This window comes from Lepidochelys kempii, chromosome 5 (genome assembly GCF_965140285.1).
Source record: "Lepidochelys kempii isolate rLepKem1 chromosome 5, rLepKem1.hap1, whole genome shotgun sequence".
Classification (NCBI taxonomy): domain Eukaryota; kingdom Metazoa; phylum Chordata; order Testudines; family Cheloniidae; genus Lepidochelys; species Lepidochelys kempii.
In genome coordinates, this window is record NC_136384.1 from 5,538,475 (window position 1) to 5,560,469 (window position 21,995).

Sequence of the window (21,995 nt, forward strand, 5' to 3'; positions counted from 1 at the left end):
CAACTGTCCAGCTAGACTCTTAGTTTGATTTCCCATGACTAAAGATTTTAAATTTCTTTCAGACCTTGCTTTTCACGCATAAGAACAGTTATACTGGGTCAGACCAATGATCCATCTAGCCAGTATCTTGTCTTCCGACAGTGGCCAATCCCAGACGCTTCAGAGGGAATGAACAGAACAGCACTCATCAGGTGATCCATCCCCTGTCACGCACTCCCAGCTTCTGGCAAACAGTGGCCAGAGACACTTCAGAGCATGGTTTTGCATGGCTGCCCATCTTGGCCAATAGCCATCGATGGACCTATCCTCGATGAATTTATCTCTTTCTTTTTTGACCTAGTTATACTTTTGGCCTTCACATCCCAGGGCAACAAGGTCCACGTTGGCTGTGTGTTGTGTGAAGAAGTACTTCCTTATGTTTGTTTTAAACCTGCTGCCTATTAATTTTATTGGGTGACCCCTGGTTCTTGTGTTATGAGAAGGAGTATATAACACTTCCTTATTGACTTTCTCTACACGAGTCATGATTTTATAGACCTCTATCATATCCCTCCTTAGTCGTCTTTTTTCCAAGCTGAAAAGTCCCTGTCTTTTTAATTTGTCCTCATATGAAGGCTGTCCCATACCCTTCATCATTTATTTTGCCCTTCTCTTGACCTTTTCCAATTCTAACATAGATCTTTTTTGAGATGGGGTGACCCAAACTGCACACAGTAGTCACGGTGTGGGTTTATGGTACCATGGATTTATATACTGACTGGGCTTATGATATTTTCTGTCTTATTATCTATCCCTTTCCTCACAGTTCCTAACGTTGTTATCTTTTTGGACTGCTGCTGCACATTGAGTAGATGTTTTCTGAGAATTATCCATAATGGCTCCAAGATCTATTTCCTGAATGGTAACAGCAAAGTTAGACCCCATCATTTTGTATGTATAGTTGGGATTATGTTTTCCAACATGCATTACTTTGCATTTATTAACATTGTATTTCATGTGCCATTTCGTCACCCAGTCTTGTCAGATCCCTTTGAAATTCTTTGCAGTTAGCTTTGGAGTTAACTATCTTGAGTAATTTTTTATCATCTGCAAGCTTTGCTACCTCAGTACTTACCCCTTTTTCCACATCATTTATGAATATGTTGAACCACACTGGTCCCAGTACAGACCCCTGGGGGGCCCAGCTATTTATCTTTCGCCACTGTGAAAACTGACCATTTATTCCAACCCCTTGTTTCCTATCTTTTAATCAGTTACTGATCCATGAAAGGACCTTTCCTCTTATTCCATTGCTGCTTACTTTGCTTACGAGGGACCTTGTCAAATGCTACCTGAAAGTCCAAGTGCACTATATCCACCGGATCACCCTTATCCACATGCTTGTTAACCCCCTCAAAGCATTCTAATAGATTGGTGAGGCATGATTTCCCTTTACAAAAGCCATGTTGATGCTTGCCTAATAAATCGTGTTCATTTTTGTGTCTGATAATTCTGTTCTTTACTATAGTTTCAACCAATTTGCCGGGTACTGAAGTCAGGCTTGCTGGCCTGTAATTGCCAGGATCACCTCTGGAGCCTATTTTTAAAATTGGTGTCACATTAGCTGTCCTCCAGTCATGTGGTACAAAGTCCAATTTAAACGGTAGGTTACATACCACAGTTAGTAGTTCTGTAATTTCATATTTGAGTTCCTTCAGAACTCCTGGGTGAATCCCATCTGGTCCTGGTGACTTACTGCTGTTTAATTTATCACTTTGTTCTAAAACCTCCTCTATTGACACCTCACTCGGGGACTGTTGATCTGCATGTCATTGTACCCATAGCTCTTTTCCCTCACTGGTATGCTCCCCCATCTCCCCATTCTGCTGTGAATATCTTTTGGTAGCTTCTGCATAGGATATTTTGTGGGTAGTTTTAATTTTCTCTCTCTAGCTCATTCCACTGTCACACACAGTTGATATGCTGCACTGTGCCTTATCTCCACGATGGCTGCATTTTAGTTTTGTTCCTTCCACAGAGGGCACAAACAAGCATTCCCCTCCCTATTTAGCACATCTCATTTTCCCCATACAGACAGCCACCTCTCTGTTAGCCCTATCAGGTAGCATTGCACCTTTAAATGTTAGTAAGGTGGCTATGGATGGTTTTTGTATTCTTCCCAGATCCTGCTCATTAATCACTCAAATAGCACTTGGTCCTCACTATACCACTTTTCATTTCATCCACAGTCTGGGGAACCCCATACCTTGTCCCTCTGGCTTCAATCATAAATTTAGGTAGCTGGCAAATTACTTTTATTTTCCCAAAAATTGTAGGTTTACAATGTTTCTCAGCCTGTCCCTTATGCGCACATTCTACTAATAAATCTCCACCCTGCATTCTTTGAGCTCTTAATAGAGCGGATACTTAACCTAATCTATTCTGCTGTTTTCACATCTCATATCTTCAGCTAATGATTAGATAAATATAAGATGTCAGTCATTTTTCTTCTACCCCTATCGGTCTGCTCCCTCTTCTTCAGGTACAGAGCTTTCTATTCTCCCCCGCCACCATTTTCCTAGTCCGAAGTCATTCTTCATCACTTGCTTTTTCTGCTTCATTTTCCAACTACCAGCCTTTCCCTCTCAGTCTGTATTTCCAGCTCTGTTCAGCCAACCCAGAGTTCCAAGCCCCAGCTCTCAGCCTACACAGCCAGCAGCCACCCTAGGCCTAGCCCCTCAAGTTCTCTTCTACCTCAGCTTCCTGGCTTTATACTAACCAGCCCACTCCTACCCTGCTGGGCTTCATGATTAGTTAAACCTGGCTCTCCCTCCAGGTACAGCCAGGTACCATAATTGGCCTCTCAGGCCCACATGAACACCTTCAGGGCCTGTGTGGGGTCAGTGGCAGATTAGCCACTAGGCCAATGGGGCCAATGCACAGGGGTCCTGGCCAATTGGGGCGCCCCTGCACCCTGACCCGCTTGCCTGGCACTCCTGCTAGGGAGTGAGGTCAGGGCACAGGGGCTTGCCCCGCTCCACTCCCTGACCCCACACTCCAGCAGGAGCAGGGAGTGGAGCGGGGCAAGCCCCTGTGCCCTGACCCCATTTCCCCAGCAGGAGTGCCAGGGAGGGGAAGGGCTGCAGGGGTGGGGTGGGGCCCCACAGAACCATAATCTGCCTCTGTGTGGGGTTCACACCCTATCACAAACATAAATAATAAGTATTATTATAATATACATGAATATGATCATTCATCGCCCACTTCTGCCATCCGGCCAAACATTCCATATAGTCAGTGCTATGGCGCCATCTAAAGAACGGTAAAAGACAAAGGATATATAGGAGCAAATGCCAGCCTTTCAAATCCTTTACCTCTGCTCCTGGAAGCAGGGAATCTAAGGCTATGTCTACACAGCGCACCTTACAATGGTGTGTTTTTTCACACCCCTGAGTGACAAAAGTTTGAGTGACAAAAGTGCCAGCATAGACACAGCATATCTCTTGGCTCTTTGAATCCAGCTCCTCCTTTTCCACTAGTGCCTCTTTGATGAGGTTGAAAGAGGAGAACAAGGATAACTCCAAGGCCTTGTCCTCACTAGAACATTACATCGAGTTAGAACATGGACTTAAGGAGCTGTGTTAACTAACACACTGCTGACCACAACTTTGCAATCAGTATAGACAGGGGTATGTGGTATCCAGCACTGTGTCAGGTGGTCATGATTAATGCTTGCACCACATGCAAGGTAGGCATGATTATCTCCATTTTATAGATGGGTAAACTGAGGCACAGAGCCGTGACACTGCCCAAGGCTAGAATAGGGTGAAACACAGCAGCTTTTAAACAGCGCACAGCAATACTGCACAAATGATCTGGCTACGAAGCAAAGAGCACTTGGCATGAGATTTAAAACGACCACGATCTCTTTTTAAGGTTAGAGAAAATAGAGTCGGAAACTGACTTACCTGAGACTAGCATCAAGGAGTGGTAAAAAAAAAACGCAGGTCAAAATATGCTGAGTCAGAGCTGTAATATTAGCTTCTTTGTAAACGTCAGTGCACCTACCGAGTATAAACACTGGCACGGAGCAAACAGAGGCATTCTTCCCAATCACTGAAGCATGTTTCCCTGTGTTAAGTTGTGAATTACTGCAGACCTGCCATTGACCTGAAGTCCCTGCTGAGCTAGATTGTAGACCAGGGTGTTGTCAGTAGCTTCCCACTGCCATACACTGAGCTGATGTCCCTCCAAAACTCAGAAGGCTCTGTGACCAGGGTTTCCCTATCCTTAAAAGGCAGCACTACGTGGCTGCAGTAGGGAATGCGAGTGAACAGGGATCTTTAGGGAAAATCAGTGATAAACTTCCAACTCTAGTGCTCAGTTTACATTGCTTTGCATTTTCAATGCTCTTTACAAAGACAAGGACTAAAGACTGAGATTCTCCGTGACATCCCTCAGAAGGACTGTGGATCGATGAGGCCTGGAGGCTGGCTCTGATTCTGACAATGAGCCAAACCCCTGACCTGGTAATTTTTCTAACAGAGCTCTGCTAATACAATTTCATCTTGTGCAGTCATTGCTTCCCAGGAGCGAGTTCCCCCATCCTGTAATGGACACATTTACATTTAGCTGCATTAAAACACACACTGTTTGCTTTGTGCCCAGCTTACCAAGTGATCCAGATCGCTCTGTATCTGTGACCTGCCCTCTTCATTATTTACCCCCCACCCCAACTTTTCTGTCATCTTCAAACTTTCTCGGTGACTATTTTATATTTTCTTCCAGGTCATTGATAAAAATGATAAACAGGTTAGGCCCAAGCTCCACCCTGAAAACCTGTTTCAGTGTGTCTGCAGTCTCATTTTGTACTTGTTTAATAGTTAGCAGGTTCCCTCTGCAGGAATGAGAACTAGAAACTTACTTTAAAAAAAAGTCTGAATGTGTCATGCAGGCCACATAGATATATCAATCAGGCTAAGTCTGGCCTGTGGGCCATACATTGGACAGGCGTGACTTAGCACAATCTCATTTGGGGCCTGTAGGTATTACTGTAATACAAATAAATAATAATATTGTATGTGGGAAACTAGGTTCTTGTCTCATGGTGCCTTATCATAGGTTGTGAATAGACCTGAATATTTTTCTGATTGGAAACACTTCCTCTAATATTTCCACAATTTGATTTTAGCAAAATGTAAGTGCAATATAGAAGGACTCATGCTCCAAAATTTGGATCTGGTTTGAAGACCTGGATTATAAACTCCCTGGAGCTTGGCTGGTGTTTAGTTCTAAGGACCTGGTTTGGTTCACTATACAGAGAGGAGGCTGTCTGAAAAAAATCATATCTGATTAGCCTGTATGGAATTTTTATCACCTCAAAATACCTGGCCAATGCTGATGTTATTAACAACCTAATTCTACAGTCAACCTGTGGAATTAGTTGCCAGGGGATGTTATGAAGGCCCAACGTATAATTGGGTTCAAAAAAGAACTAGATGAGTTCATAGAGGATAGGTTCATCAATGGCTCTTAGACACAATAGGCAGGGATGCAACCCCATGCTCTAGGTGTCCCTAAACCTCCAATTGCCAGAAGCTGGGACTGGATGACAGGGGATGGATCCCTTGAAATTGTCCTGTTCTATTCATTTCCCTTGACTCTGAAGCATCTGGCACTAGTCATTGTCAGAAGTCAGGATACAGGGCTAGACAGACCATTGGCCTGACGCAATATGGCTGTTCTTATGGTATTATTTACTATTAGTGCCTAGAGCCTGGGTTGAGGCCCTATTGTGTTAGGGATTGTACAAACACCTAGTAATAATAATGCCTTGCTCTCACCTAATGCTTTTCATCAGTAGGTCTCAAAGCACTTTACAAAGGAGGTCAGTCTCATTATTTTACAGATGGGGAAAAGGAGGCACAGAAAGCTGAAGTGACTTGCCCCAGGTCACCCAGCAGGCAAGTGGCAGAGCCGGGAATAGAACCCAGATTCCTGTCCAGTGCTCTGTACACACGGCAGTCCTGCCCCCCAAAAGGTTATAATCGAAATAAACAATCGGTGGGACTGAAAACAGCGAAGTGACTTGGCCAAGCTTACGCAGCAGTTAATAGTAGAGATGGGCCTAGAGCCAGGTTTCCTGATTCCCAGTCCTGGCTCCTATTCATCAGCACTCTGGACTCAGGCGTCGCCCTAGCCAGGGTGGTAAATGTTTTCGACACCCCTCTCACAGTGGCCAAGGCAAACCAACAACCACCCACCACACACAACTGGCCAATCAGCAGAGGGAAAAAAATAAATAAAAAAGCCCAGTGGCAACAGCAGTTCAGTGCCCCCTGGAAGTTGGCACCCAGGGCAGCCATGCTGCTTGCCTGCCCCAGTTTAGATATTGCCCAGAATGGTGAAAATCTTGCAAATTGTAGCTGATCTTGCAAGAGTCCTATATATGGCCAAGATCTCATAAGACTTTCTGGTGAGAATTTGGCACCATCCACTATGAACCCAACCTGATGCCTTTGTTTAGCACCAAACCCAAACCTTAGCTAACCTCTGGATACAAATACCTCCCATATCACATAATATTGGATTGAAAATCTGAGTCCAATACATTTGTTAGCCCATGTAGTAAACATTCTTTTCTCTTGAAAATCTGATGAAAATGATTGAGGCCCATGTGTCTCATAAATGTGGTTTCTGGGATCTCATGTGGATCAAATTAGGGGACCCTGTGGGAAATTCCAGGTGGCAAGTAGCTCTCCGGATATGTCTACACAGCAAAAAACCCCACAGCAGCAATTTTCAGAGCCAAGTTCAACTGGCTTGTGTTATGGGGCTAAAAGTAGCAGTGTAGATGTTCCTACTTGGGCTCTGAAAACTTGGCGGGGCAGGTGGGTCTCAGAACCCGAGCGGAACATCTGCATTGCTATTTTCAACCCTGTAGTGTGAGCTCCATGAGACCAAATCAGTTGACCAGGGCTCTGACACTTGCTGCCGTGAGCGTTCTTTTGCAGTATAGACATACTCTTTCTGGTCCCAAAAAACAACTAAATTTTAGCATGAAGCAAACAGGTTTGTGGGGCTAGATGCAGGATTCCCAACTCCAAAGCATTAACAAATCATGTTGGGCTCCCAAAAATCATAATATTGGTTTAAAAATCATTAGGTTCTTTTATTAGGGTGCCCTTGGTTCACATTTTCAGGCTTTTTTGTGCAACTGGGAAGGCTAGGAACTGGCTTGCTTGCTTTTCTTAAAAGAAAGCTGAGCGTCCCATGTAATCACTTGCCTCTAGGGGCAAGGGCATCAAGGAAAACCTCAAATATCATGAGGTGAATGATCAAATCATGAGTGTTGGCAACACCGCTAGCGGTGCCCGGGACCGTGGTTCTTCTCGCGGGCACTGAGGGATCAGATAAAGGACTCGAGCAGAGCCGCTGGCATTTCCAGCAGGGTAGCTTCCAGCCCAGTGGGATGGGCGGCAACTCCCTGGCCCTACCGCGTGGGCACTGGCAGGAGGCGAGGCGGAGGTATAGGGTGGCAGCTCACGCATTCCCAGAACGCTGACGCTCTGGTACTTCTGGGAGCGAAGAGACCTCGTTCCCTTGGCAAATGCCTGGTCATGCTGCGTGGGGGGTGGAGGGGCACCATTTCGAAGAGCAGACCGCCCTGCCCCCACGCTCCTTGGCCTAACCTCAGCCCCCTGGCGTAACCTGGCCCGGTGGCGCCGACAGGGGCAGGTGCTCTTCGCTAGGGCTTCCCCACCCAACCCCAGGCCCGGTTTTGTCTCAGGGCGGCCCAGCTCCCAGCCGGGCGAGGGGCCTGCCCGGGGGTGGCAGAAGGGGCTACAGGGATCTGGGGTGAGCCCTGGGAGGGCGGCCACAGGGGGCTGGAAGCGGACCCAGAGCAGCCCACGAGCATCCACCCCGCCCCTAAGTGGGGCTCGCCTGGGCCCAAGCCCCTACCCAGCCAGGCCCCCCCGCTGCCGTAAAGCGCCCTGAGGCCCAGCACCGCTGGCGGCTGAAAAACTCCCCCAGAGTCGCGAAATTGCCGTAAATCGGGGGAGGAGCGGGGGAGAAGCCTCCTGTCTTCTCTCAGGCAAGCGTGCTGATTGCTGCCGGCACCCGTGGGCGGGGCTAAGAGGCCAACGCAGCGCCGGGGGGGGCCAAATTAGCCAATCAGAGGAGAGGAGTCGCCCGTTGAGCCAATCGGGAGCGGCCAAGGGGGCGGGTGCCGGCGGCAGCAGGGGCGGCTGTGTTCCACGTGGGGCTCGGCGGGCTGTCCACGTGAGGGCAGGCGCCGGAGATGAAGCTGGAGCCGAGAGCGGCCGCGGGCGGCGGCGGGGGCGAGCGGGTAGGGCCGGGGGCGGGGACCGGGGTTCTATGCCCCCTCCCCCCATCTTCCCAGCCCGCCTTGGGGGCTCGTCGTCACCCCCTCCCCCCCGGGCCTGGCGGCCTCCCCCCATTGTCGCTGGGGCTGGGGCTGGGGGCAGAGCCGCGTCTCCTCCCAGCCCGGGCGAGACGCGGCCCTGGTGGTGGGGGCGGCGGCGGCATGTCCCCGCCTGGCCTGGAGCGGGGTATTTTCCGGGCCCCCGTCGCTGGGCCCCGGGCTGCCGCGTGTCGTGACCTGGAACCGAGCAGGGAAATGTTCGCTCTTCAGCCGCGCGAATGGGTGCGAGAGGCCCCGGCCGGCCCGGCGTGGGTTCGGGCTGCCTGGGGGGGAAGGAATCCCGGCCGGGGGCAGGGAAATCCCCCCCCCCCGTCACCCTGAACCGAGTAACCTCCCCGCACCCCGCTGTTGGGCTGCTGCGCTTCGTAAGCCCGGGGGCAGCTGCGGCGTGTGGCCCCGATCCTGCGAGTTGTCCTGCCTGACCCCGCTGCGGGAGCCTGGCCTGGGGTTGGGCGCTCAGGTGGGGTCCGTGTGTTTCGTCAAAGCTCCGGCAGTTTGCCGACCCCTCCCAGCACCGTCACCGTGGCTGTGCCAGGGCGAAGGAAACCAATCCTTGCCCAGAGGAGCTTGCCCTGAAAAGCCCCAGATCAAGCCGTGTGGTGAGGGTTCAGTGCCTCCGTGGTATTCACTGATATGGTGTGTGTGGCTTATTATATTTAGTTGTTAGACAAAGGCAGCTAGTGAGTCATTGGCCTGGCAGGCAAAATTCTTCCCAGCACTGGGTTTCTTGACTCTCCGTTTCTGCTCTGGGTTAAACATCCTCGTAAGTGAGTGCAATGCGGAGTAACTTGCATTGCCCCTCTAGATGTGGGCCTACATATTACAAAGAGCTGGGGCTGGAAGGGATCTTGGGAGGTCATCGATAGTCCATGCAGAATTCCCTCTCATTCTGAAAGATCCCAAAGTACTTTACAGAGGAAGGATGAGCCAACTGTTAGGATGCTAGGCCCAGGCCTGGATTCAATTCCCTGCACTGCCCCAGGCTTCCTGTGTGACCTTTAGGTGACAGAGTAACAGCTGTGTTAGTCTGTATTCGCAAAAAGAAAAGGAGGACTTGGGGCACCTTAGAGACTAACCAATTTATTTGAGCATGAGCTTTCGTGAGCTACAGCTCACTTCATCGGATGCATACCGTGGAAACTGCAGCAGACTTTATATATACACAGAGAATATGAAACAATACCTCCTCCCACCCCACTGTCCTGCTGGTAACAGCTTATCTAAAGTGATCATCAGCCAGCAGGACAGTGGGGTGGGAGGAGGTATTGTTTCATATTCTCTGTGTGTATATAAAGTCTGCTGCAGTTTCCACGGTATGCATCCGATGAAGTGAGCTGTAGCTCACGAAAGCTCATGCTCAAATAAATTGGTTAGTCTCTAAGGTGCCACAAGTCCTCCTTGACCTTTAGGTGAGTGATTTAGTCTCTCTGTGCCACAGTTCCGCATCTGTACGGTGAGGATGACAGCGCTGTTCTACCTCATCACTAAAGACGCTAAAAATGTGTGAAGTGGTTAAGCACTGTGGTATCCAAACACAGACACACAACACGCACAGTTGGCCAACGCGGAAAGAAAACCAGCTAAAACCTCTCCTTGCTGTTTTTCCTCTAACTTGAGTAACCGTGATCACAGTTGCGACATGTATAGCAGAGCCTCAAAAAGAACAGGAGAACTTGTGGCACCTCAGAGTTTTGAAGGCCAGAGTTACGAACTGACTGGTCAACCACACACCTCGTTTGGAACTGGAAGTATGCAATCAGGCAGCAGCAGAGACGCGCTCAGCCCCCTCCCCCCAATAAAAATAAAAATGTACAGTGCAGCGTTAACTGTAAACTATTGAAAATATAAAAGGAAAGTTTAAATAAAAAAAGAGTTGACAAAGTAAGGAAACGGTTTCTCTGCTTGTTTCATTTAAATTTAAGATGGTTAAAAGCAGCATTTTTTTTTCTGCATAGTAAAGTGTCAAAGTTGTGTTAAATCAGTGTTCCGTTGTTAGCTTTAGAAAGAATAACCGTAACGTTTTGTTCAGAGTTAGGAACGTTTCAGAGGTACGAACACCTTGGGAATGGAGATTGTTCGTGACTCTGAGCTTCTACTGGAGCGCTAATAGGGAAGACAGTCTGAAGTGACTCTTCTTTTAAATTCAGTGCCTCAGTTTCCCCCTCTTTAAATGGGGATAGCATTTACTGACCTCTCAAGGGTGTTTTTGTTTGTAAAGCACTTTTCAGAGGGCAAGGCTGTGGGTAAGAAGTAAAAGACGTTTGATAGTCTGATGGGGTGTATAAATTACCTTCCCGGGGGAGTGCCAGCTTCTCCATCTCATGTTAGCTGTGCTTCAACCCTCTTGTGTAAGGCAGAGAATTTTCATTCAGTCTCCATGGCCCATTTAGTCCTAGACTATTCTATGGTGGGTCTGTGGGTGCCAATCCTGGAGGTGGCTTGGGTATTAAGGTCCCCTTACGCATTAGGAACTGGGCTGAATCCCACCCAACCTTGAGGTTTCTTACTGACCCTGCTTTGGTGACTCATGCTTTCTCCCAGTGGCATTTATGATCAGATCTGCATGGCTTCTAATCGGCTTGTTTATGTCATCACAGGTGTTTGACAATGCGGAGGGAGACATGGAGACAGAGGAGGAGAATCAGGATCTCCCCAAGAAAGGCAAAGCCCAGGGAAGGAAAAGGGCTTCAGCCCCGGAGGGCGTAGTGAAACAGGTGAAACTCAGCCGGGCTGATCTGTACAAGCTGCCCACCAATGAGGAGCTGAACCAACTGAAGGAGACGGAGAACCTCTTCCATTCCAGCCTTCTCCGCCTGCAGGTCAGGAGAAGCCAGGGAGTCAAATGGGATCCACTTTGTGCTGCATTTGACCTGGTAGCCCGATTCTTTCCAGCCAGGAATCTGTGTTGGGGATTGGGGAGGCTTGGGAAGCAGCAGGTGGATTACGGCACTGGGAACTGCCGAGCTCCAGTCCCAGTTCGGCCCCAACCATGGAGTGAGTCCCTTGACCTCTCTCCAGTTTGTATAATGGGGATAACAACATTGAGCCTCTGGCGGCGGCACTGAAAGGAAATTTGATGGGTTTGTTCATTTGGGGTGATTTCATTTTCAGCAGGTGAACAAACGATTCTCTGATTCTTCACCTGCAACATGATGGGTAGACAGTAGCGCTGGCTAAAAAATGTATGAAAATTTTGGCCAAAAAAGTCTTAATTTTGGGGGATCCGAATTTTTTAAATAGATTTTTGTGCCTGAGATGGTAGTTTTCATGATGATATCACAAGACTGTTCCTGCTAGAAGCACTGCTGCTGAGCCCTCTCTATCTGCACGTTTCTACCGTCAAGCGAAGTGCAGGGTCCCGAGCTTTGGATTCTGCTTCTCTTGTTGGGGTTCCGCAATGTCCCATGGGTCAGCACTAGGGGAACCTAATTGCAGGATCAGGGCCTCCATTTGGGGGAAGAAGGTTGTTGGGGAGGCCCTTGATTTTGGCTGCTCTTTGGACATTGGCTTGACTTTATGAGTGAGTGCTGAATGTGTGCCTGGAATTGTGGATAGTGCACTGGGATGCCTCGGGTGTGGGTGGGACACATTTGCCTGTTGGGGGTGGGGAGGCATTGGACATCATTTTGGAAGTGTAGGAATGTGCATTTGCTGTAGAATTTGCAGAGCTAGATAAAATGGCCCGATGGCCTAGCAGTTTGTCTTGTGTTTATGGTCTCAGAGGCCTTGGGTTCAAACCCCGCATGAACCCTGGTTGGAAAACTGAAAAGTATATATGCACGTTATTGGGCTCAGTATAGGGCTAAGTGAGTGAAATTTAGTGGTCCGCAATAGACAGGCGGTCAGGGTAGATGATCTGAGGATCTCTTCTGATCTTAAACGCCCTCAGTTGAAGAGGAACAGTTCTCAGCCACGTTCTGTGCCAGCTTGATGGCTAGGCAGGCAAGCCCACACCTACCTCTCAGGCCTAGCTCCTGGAGGCTGCAGTGTCTTTTGCTGTAGCAGGGATTCTTTCCCTTCACCCTTCCCAGCCACAATGAAACGGATGTCAGTTGAACCCGTTTGTTCTGGCTAAGCATCGAACAAGAGGGAACTGACATTTGTAAGTTTTCGTGCAGCTTAGCAATTAGCAGCAGCACGGGGACCGACATGAATTACCACTGGCCAGTGGAGGATGCCCCTTGGAGGAGAATAATTCGTATTTGGTATCATGCAACCATATTACCCGTATGTCCGGCTGCTGGAGAAACCTACCTGGCATAGAGGAGTCATTGAGAGGGGCTAGGAGCTCCCGTCTTACCGTACAGAGAGCGTTACCCTCTGGTCCCGACTGGGAATCCCCCTCGAAGGGCAGGATAAAAGTCAGCAGTGATTTCCATTGCTGAGGCTGCCCTTCACGGTCTCCCCTTCTCTCTGCAGATCGAGGAGCTGCTGAAGGAGGTGAAGCTAAAGGAGAAGAAGAAGCAGAAGATCGATGCCTTCCTCCACGAAATCAACACCCTGCTGAGTGCTGTCCCAGAGACCCTGGAAACTGATGTACGTCCTGGGGAGGCGACGGGGCTGTCTGCTTACAAACGAGCAGGGCTGGCAATGAGCCACTTCCAACCGGCTTTGCCCTTTGTGTTTCACGTGTCATGATTATGACTCAGCCGAGTGGTGCAGTGGTTCCAACCCTGCTGGGTGTACTGCTGCTCCCCCTCCGGAGAATGTTTCTGGGGTGCATAGATCCTGCCCTCCCCACCCTGTAGGGTCCTGTAGCTGTAGGGTCCATGGATATCATGGCTGGGATGTATATACGTATGATAGGGAATACAGGAGAGAGGACTGTGAAACAAAGGGGGAATCCCTGCAGGACCCATGTCCAGCCACTGAGTTACGGCCTTTGGTTCAGGGTCCTACACTCGCCCTTTGATGCTCTGAGCAGTATTTTGGTGGATGACCGAGTCCCAGCTCACTTGGCAGAGCCCTGCTCGTACCTGGGTGAGCTTAGCCATTGCTGGGATCTGGAGCTATTCTTCACCTCCCTCCCTGCCTTCCACAGCTCGCCGACCAGTCCTGGCTCCCAAAGGATGTGAAGGTTCCGTTCCTCCAGGTGCCTTCCAGCGTAAAGGGGAAGTTCCGCTTCCTGCCGCCAGCCACGGTGACGGTGGTGGGAAGCTACCTGCTGGGCACATGCATCAAGCCGGAGATCAACGTGGACTTGGCAGTGACGATGCCCCGGGTGAGGCGTGGGGTTGGTGTGGTGCCACAACTCTTCCCGTGTTCCTTCCGTGGCCCATGTCTTGTCCTGTAGAAGCTTTACGCTGAGTGCTTTCACAGGGTAAAGATGCCCAGTGCATGCAGGTCCCGGATTCTCTATCTAATGTGCCAGGCTTACCGTTCAGGGCTTAGATCAGATGATACATCAGTCTCGGGCCTTGCTTCGTGCCAGAAGTTGTTAAGGGAGTTGGACCTCATCCCACGGGGACTCCATTGTCCCCGCTTCTCCCAGTCTAACCAGATCAAAGCTTCCTGCTGCTTGATTTCCAGCATAACCTGTCCCTTCCTCCTCTCTGCTCCCTCTGCCTGGCTAGGGACTGGGCCTTTCCTTTGCACCCAAACGCATTGGCATTAATCTGGCTTCCTTAGCCACCATGTGGCCTGCCCTTGGCCTGTTCCTGAGCCTGTGTCAAAGAGCAGGTGAACCCTTTGCACCATTCACCTGCACTTGTAGTAGGTTATATGCCAAGAACTCGCATACGAGCACTTCGTGTGCCAGGACTTCCTGTCCCTCTTTTCAGCTCACTCCTCAGAACGACTCTGCCTTTTATGTGCCTGGCTTCCAGCTAAAGTGACCCACCTGGGCTGGCTGTCAGGGTGAGTCAGCCGAATAGCTCTGCGCTTCCCCGCAGGAGGCATGCGGTCTGCTAATGCTTGGCAGGCTGGCTGCAGTTTGCTGGCACTGTTAGAGCTGGAGTGGATGGCTCTTGGTTCTGCAGTGCTGTTTCTCTGCCTGTCACTTTCTCACCCCAGAGGTGGCTGCATGTCTACAGGGGAGAGAGGGGCATGTGTGCTGGGCTGAACTGGGCTCTGGAAGCATCAGAGATGATTCCTCTGTCCCCTTCTTGCTCAGGCAATCCTCCAGGACAAAGACAACCTGAACCAGCGATACCACCGGAAGAGAGCCCTGTACCTGGCCCACATTGCTCAGCACCTCTCCAAGGAAAAGCTCTTTGGCAGCGTGCGATTCACGTACATGAACAGCAACCATCTCAAGCCGATCCTGCTCCTGCAGCCTCAAGGTACCATGTCTGTGAACTCCCCACCCACCCGTCATTCCCCTAGGGCCTCCTGATCCCCAGGGCTCCTCTCACCTTGTCAGTGAAGTTGCATAGTTCGGTGGCGCCGTCACATCGAGCAATGCCAGGTCTGCGTGCTTGCTGCAACCCCCACCCCATATCACTGGCAGGGCTGTGCCCAAGGGTCTGAGACTGGTACCTGTGCGCACAGGACATGGGGCTGGGAAGAAAACTGGCCTGCAATCGACATTGATGTGAATCACTCCGGGAGCCGGGCTTGGCCTCACAGACAAGAGCGATCAACAGGAACTGGCAGCGCAGAGGCACTAATGGGACCGGGTTGCTCTGGGGGGCTGAAGACTTTGGAAGTAGCCCAGGCACCTGGGCAAAGCATTCGGGGGTGCGGGAATGGGCCTTCCGGTGTCATCCTGGGTCCTCCAGGAGATAGGAGTCTGTTTGGCTGCATTAGCAAAGGGCTGGAGAACAGTGGGGACTCCAGTGAAATGCCACAGTGTGCAGCACTGATGCACCCCGTCTGGTCCCTCTTATCTTGCTGCTTGAGCAGCATCCTCTGTGCCCATGAGTCTTTCCAGGCCAACTGGAAGAGGCCCACCCCGGCCTTGGAGCCAGGTTAATCCTAGGGTTGGGCCGTCGCTGCTGGGTGTGACGGTCGCTGCCAGGCGTCGCATTGGCCATGGGTCGCAAGCTGAGGGCCTGCTCTTGCAGGCCCAAAGTCCGGCAATGGAGAGCCAGGGGCGATTGGCGGAGCATTGGGGGCAGGACGGGAGGGTGCTAGGAAAGGTGAATGAGAGATGCGTTGTTCTGTGCCTTCCCTTGGCCCCTCCCGGGGATGGGAGTTCGGGGTGGCTGGAGACGTGGGCAGGGGCAACTAGGGGGAGTTATCGTCAGCGCTGTTGATTCATCGTCCTCGTTACCGATAACGTCTCCGTCTCCTGCTGGGAGCTCTAAGGAGTAAAAGGGAAAGGTCGATGATCTCGTCCCTCTAAGGAGAAGGGGGTGGTGGCCCCTTCCTGGGTTAATCCCCTGTCCTGTGTCACTCTCTCTGACCTCACTCCCCCTTGGTGCTTGCAGGTAAAGACGAGAAGCTGGTGACTGTCCGGCTCTATGCCTGCCCCGCCCCTGGCTTCTTCAAGCCCAGCCGCTTGTACCCCAGCAAGAACAACGTCCGGACGGCCTGGTTCCTGGAGCAGGGCTCCCCTGGAGAAGGTAGGGCTGGGACATTCAGAGTTGGGGTGTACGGGAGCTGGGTGTGTGGCTGATCCTGGGATAGAGGCCATGGGGGGGGGAGGGGAGCAGAATTTCCTGCAGGGTGGGGTCATGGTGTAGCCCGCAACAGAGAGAGGGAGTGTGTATGTGGGTTTCTCGGTCCCTGCTGGGTCTCTGGACCCACTAGCATTCCCTGCTGGATCCTGTCTGGTCAGTGGGCTCAGTACACCCCATATAGGGGCATCAAGTCACCGGAGGGTCTGCCCTCGCATTGCACCGTTTCCTTTCCCTGCTCGCTGCAGTCTGGCTAAGACCTTCTCCCACCACGATGGGGAAACAGCAGTTTGCTGCTCCCACCCCACAAAGCTGGGAAGGCTACAAGGCAGCACCAGCTCGAGTCTGCAGCCAGCCCCCGCTGCCGTCCTCCGGTGCAAGGGGTGTCATGTTCTGCAGCCAGCCCCTTGTGGCGCTGCAGGTTCTGTGGGAGTTTCTAACTGAGAAGGATGCGGAGGGTTCGATTGGGTTAAAAGTGCCAGTAACTTGTCTGACTGGGTCGGGCTGCCTTGTTCCCTCCCCAGGAGCTGCCGAGTCCCCCACTCCCCACTACAACAACTCCATCCTCTGCGACACGGGGCTGGAGTCCAACCTGCTCTTCCTCGCTGGCGCCGGTGCCGACTTCCCTGGCATGAGGGACGGAGTCACCCTCCTCAAAGTCTGGCTGCACCAGCGGGAGCTCGGCAAGGTAGCCTCGTCTGGGGATGGGCTGGCCTGCTCAGCTCTGCCCCTGCAACCCCTGTGTGTGTGTGGGGCCTGGCCTCTTTTATTCCCGCATAAGGAGTGGGGAAGGGATGGGGGCACGTTGTCCCCGGTCTGCTCTGCCTTTGGGGTGTGTGTGTGGGAGGCACACCAGCTTGGTATGCTCCCCGCTGATCTCCAATAGCTCCCTCCTGCCCCCGGGTTCCTGCTCTGTAGATAGGAATGGAAGGTGTGCAAGGTCGCTGCCCCATTGAGGTTGAGCTTCCTGGCCCTGTCTGGTCCCTGGTCCCTCAAGATCTCATGATGCTCCATTCAGACCAGTCCAAGCGATTGGTTCGCTCCCCTGGCTGGGGAAGTGTGAACTGCAGGGTGTCGCCCTGGGGCAGGCAGGCCCTCTGTCTGCTGTCTAGGGTCCAGTGATGGTCTCTGGCGTCAGCGTCTGGCCCTGCCACGTTCCCTTGCTGGCTGTTCTGGTTCCCTGGGGAAGGGGTTTTCGAGCCACAGGAGATGAAAGGCGCTTAGATCCCTGGAGCAGTCTAAGAGGCAAGGGTGCCCATGCTGGCACTGCTGGGTGAAGGGCAGCCGAAGCTGGCGTCGTTACTCAGCTGAGCCTGGCACTGCAGGGAATCAGGCTGCGTGCTCTTGGGCTCTCTGGAGTTGCCGTTGCATTTGCCAAGGCAGCCTGTGACTCCGGGGCAGGCCTGGAGCTTGCCCTAGCTTTGTGTCTTGTCTCCCAACAGGGCTTGGGGTGTCTCAACGGCTTCATGGCCTCCATGCTGGTTGCCTACCTGCTGGCTAAGCACAAGATCAGCCAGGGGATGAGCGGCTACCAGGTGCTGAGGAGCGTTCTGCAGTTCCTGGGTGAGCTCCCCGATGGCAGCACCTTTGGCTTGGATCACAGCCGAACCTAGAACCCAAAGGTGTAAAGCTGGCGCGTAAACCTAAGTGTGCCACGCAGCCAAGGCTGGGCTTGGAGGGGCCTGGAGGACAGATGTGCCTCTGTCCCTGTAGGATCCCCAGTTAAATGTCCTATGGCAGACTGGTAAGAATTCTGAGCAAGACCAGCCAGATCCTCTGTAGCTCCCACCCTAGGGTGAAGGCAGGATGATGCCCTGTGATTTGATCTCTAGAGAGAGAGTTAAGAAACCACGACAGTCCTGTTGATTTGATGGTCTGGAAACTTACAGCAAAATGCAGCCTTGAGCTTCACCCGCAGGGTTAAATGTCTGTACAGGGAGAGTATTTTAGAACCCAGTCCTGGGGTGCGGTACGATAAACTGCCCCCAGCACAGAACACTGACCCTTTCTTTGTTCGCAGCTACCTCGGACCTGAGTGCAACTGGGATCAGCCTGTCAAAGGACGCAGACAGCTCGCTGGTAAGGAGCAAGTGTGGCTCCCAGCAGCGTGGTCCGGTGGCTAGGATTGGGTATGGGCACCTGGGTTCTATTGTTGGCTCCGCTGTTGACTCAGCGTATGCCTGTGGACGAGTCACTTAACCGCTGTGCCTTGTCTTCTCTGTCCAGGGATGCAAATACCCCCCTACCCACTGTGCTGTGCAGGGGAACGGCCTGCATGGCACATGGGCTGTGCTCCGCGTTTGCGAGTTGCTGTTACTCTAAGGGTCTGGGTGGTGCAGAGTCTGTTGCTGCGTGTATCTCTGTGGGTGCTACTCCTGCGTGCTAAGCCACATGCTCTCTCTTCCAGCCCACCCTGGCCGACTTCCACCAGGCTTTTGAAGTGGTCTTCGTGGACCCCTCGGGGTTGGTGAACCTCTGCGCTGACATGACCACTAGCAAGTACAAGCAGGTACTGGCAGTGTTACGGATGGGCATCCCCATAGAGTCTCACCTCCCTCTTTCCTCCCAAGGCTCCCTTTGCCTGCTGTTTCCAGACTGGTCTTGCCAAGTGGCTTTGTCCTGGCACAGGCCTGTTTGGTACTAGGAGCCAATTTCCCCTTGCCTGGGATGCCCCTTCCCCTTTCAGAGTCAGAGGCTTTTCTATCCCAGCTGTAGTGTATTACAGACAAGCAAGTGTAGGAAGGATGCAGCTTGTGCGTTGGCTGCTTGTGCTGTGTCCTGCCCAGCAAGCTAAACAGGGTGAGGCCCTGTGTGTGCTGGGATGGGAGACCTCAGAGGAACGGGGTTCTGTAGGTGGTGCTCTTCCTATCAAGTGAGTGTCCCAGCATGGTTCCAGAGGTTGCTGTACAGCTTAAAGTGCTGTCTTCTGACACCGTGTAGAACCAGGCTTTCTGCCTGCTTGTGGTCATTGGAGATCTTAGGTACTTTTCACAGGAGCTGGGATCGGAGTATGAGCATCTACCCCTTATCCCTATTGTGTTTTCTCCCATTCCTTGTCGGTTTTCATATCACACTCTTCACCGTAGCATCTGAAAGCCTTCCAGTAGCGCACTAAGCAATGCGACTAGCATGTCGTGTGTTGGCTGGTCTCTCCTCTTCTCCCCAGAGTGAGCAGTGTGTGTGGTGGAGTGTCTTGTTTTGCTAGGGTTTTCGTTGTTGCTGCTGTTAAATGCACCTTTTGCGGCGTGTGCCGAGCCAAGCGGCTGCCTAGGCTGAGAGCTCACTAACGAGCTCTAGCCTGCTGTCCTTGATCCTTAACCCCTTTAGGATCCCATGACGAGTGGGGCTAACCTAGGGAGAACAGGGTTAAGAAGCTGGCTTCAAAGCGACCAGAGGAGCTAGTGGGCAGGGGTTTTGCGAGGGAGTTCTCCAGGTGAAGGAGGAGCGACTGAGTGACCCTGGGGGTGAGTTTGTCTGGTAGTTTGTTGTGTGCGTGCTTGCTTGCTCTGTGTGTGTGTGTGTGTGTGTTTAAAAATGATAGTGTGCGCTGTATGCTGAGCCTAGCGACCTGTGACAATAATCTAGGCAGAAGTCCAGCAGTAGAGTGGAAGCGATCCCGTCTATTGCACCGAATGCAGCATGTACAGTTACCTTTAAAACAAATAAAAGGCAGTTCTTCTTCACTTAGCACACAGTCAACCTGTGGAACTCCTTGCCTGAGGAGGTTGTGAAGGCTAGGACTATAATGGGGTTTAAAAACTAGATAAATTCATGGAGGTTAAGTCCATTAATGGCTATTAGCCAGGATGGGTAAGGAATGGTGTCCCTAGCCTCTGTTTGTCAGAGGGTGGAGATGGATGGCAGGAGAGAGATCACTTGATCATTACCTGTTAGGTGCCCCAGAGGGAGTGAACCTGGCGTTGGTGACTGTTGGCTGACAGAATACTGGGATGGATGGACCTTTGGTCTGACCCAGTATGGCCATTCTTATGTTCATACACTGCAAGCACCTCTTAGCCCTCAGAGACATGGGACTGTCTCTTGAGGCTGGGGTGCTGGAACAATTGTATAGTGGGGGTGCTGAGAGCCATTGAACCAAACTGTGAACCCTGTGTATAATGAAAACCCCTTCAAGCCAGGGGGTGTGGCAGTACCCCCACACCCCTAGTTCCTGTGCCTGAGGCCAGAGGGGCTAAGGGAAACAGAGAGGCACATAGATGGAAAAATCATGAATGGTGTGGCGATAATGAATAGGGCGGTGTTATTTACCACTTCATGTTAATACAAGAACCAGGGGTCACCCAAGGAAATTAACAGGCGGCAGGTTTAAAACCAACACAAGGAAGTATTTCTTCACCCAACACCGTCAACCTGTGGAACTTGTTACCAGGGGGTGTTGTGAAGGTCAAACGCATAACTAGATTAAAAAAAAGAATTGTCCAAGTTCAGGGAGGATAAGCCCATCAGTGGCCGTTAGTCAAGATGGTCAGGGATGCAACTCAATGCTCTGTGTCCCTAAACCTCCAACTGCCAGAAGCTGTGACTAGACGACAAGGGATGGATCACTCAAAATGGCCCTGTTCTGTTCATTGCACCTGGCATTGGCCACTGTCGGAAGACAGGATCCTGGGCTAGATGGATCATTGGTCTGACCCACTGTGGCCGTTCTTATGTTCATGTTGGAGAAGGCAGATCAAAAACTTGCTCCTTGCTCTTGGAGTGGAAAGTGGTGATGTTTGTGATAGTCCTTAGCTCCTGGGGCAGTTCATTCTGCTGTCTCTGATCACCCGAAGAGACGGTTCCGTCTCCTGCACAGACGAGCTTTACCCTTATTAGTGAGAGTTCCATTGTGCCAGAGGAGTGACGTCAGCCACGGTCTTCGTCCTGGAGCTGTAAATGGTCTTTTAGGTACCCTGGGTCCAGGCCATGGAGCACTGTGATGACAAGGACCGAGACCTTAAACTTGATTAGCAATTCTAGGGGAAACCAGTGTCGACAGCAGAAGGTGGGTGTGTTGTGCTCACCATAGCCTGTGGTGCTGAGCTGATATCTGGCAGCATTTTATACTAGTTGGAATTCCCTACGTGCTGTAGGTTTCATGCCCAGGTATGTTGCATTTAAACAGCTGCTGTGCTCCACCTCAGAGGTGGCTGCATTTCAGTGGTGTAGGTGAATCGATTCCTTTCTATTACTAGTGTTGTGTAAGCTGCTTTGGGCTCCTAGGGCAAAGGGCCGTTATTTAAAATTGTCTCTGTAGGTTTTTAAAGTGTATATAGTACTGGTGAACGTCTCTAGATTAACCGCTCTGAACTCCTCGAGGTGCAGACCATACTGCCACCCCCCAGGGTGATGTGAGGCCAGTGTCCGGGGCCCAAGATAACCAGTCACGGGGAGGGGGAACTGATGCTTCTAGCTGGCCATGCAGAGACACCGTTGGACGCGATAAGGGATCCAGGTCCCGCTCCCCAGGCACGGCTGTTCCTGGTTCTAGCCCAGAACTGTGTGTGATGCTTTAGAGATGGATGTGAGAGCTCAGCACAGGCACCTTGTGCCTTCTCCTTCCTAAGCCTAATTGTCTCCACCCTGGAGTCATTTTATTTAGGGTTCGTCCTGCCCAACAGTGAGATCTGGGGCCAAGGATTGGCTGGGCTCAGAGCCAGGACTACCTCTGGGCTCCTCCCAGATCGGGGTGGGGTGTGGGTTGCAGCTGGGCTGCAGATGACTGGGCAGTCAGGGTGCCCTTGGGCGCTGAAGGACCTATGCTCAGGCTGCCAGTGGAGTGAACTCTCCCCTATTCTCCGTTTACAACTGCCCCTCCCTCAGGTCCAGTTCGAAGCCAAGCGCTCGATGGAAGTCCTGGACGACCGAACGGTGGATGGATTCCAGTTGCTGCTTATGACCCCCAAGCCTCTAATCAGGACCTTCGACCACGTCTTCCAGTAAGTCTGGTTGCCGTGGCTTGGGGACGGCGTGCGGGGGATTAGTCAGAGAGCAGCTGGCTGTCCCAAGCT

General features: G+C 51.6%; 1 protein-coding gene across 5 annotated transcripts in view; it reads left to right on the top strand.

Moving 5' to 3' along the window:
• The first annotated feature begins 8,247 nt into the window (after positions 1–8,247).
• Positions 8,248–21,995, top strand: part of NOL6 (nucleolar protein 6) — a 74,608-nt gene continuing 60,860 nt past the window's right edge. For 2 of the 5 annotated variants that reach the window (XM_073343403.2, XM_073343407.2), the window contains exons 1-11: positions 8,248–8,329; positions 11,023–11,244; positions 12,845–12,961; positions 13,467–13,646; positions 14,538–14,706; positions 15,796–15,930; positions 16,509–16,672; positions 17,427–17,547; positions 18,005–18,063; positions 18,392–18,493; positions 21,808–21,923. In XM_073343403.2, the coding sequence (XP_073199504.1) occupies positions 8,282–8,329; positions 11,023–11,244; positions 12,845–12,961; positions 13,467–13,646; positions 14,538–14,706; positions 15,796–15,930; positions 16,509–16,672; positions 17,427–17,547; positions 18,005–18,063; positions 18,392–18,493; positions 21,808–21,923 (1,433 nt within the window). In that variant the 5' untranslated portion in view covers positions 8,248–8,281. The other 3 variants (XM_073343406.1, XM_073343405.2, XM_073343404.2) reach the window with 3 other exon arrangements.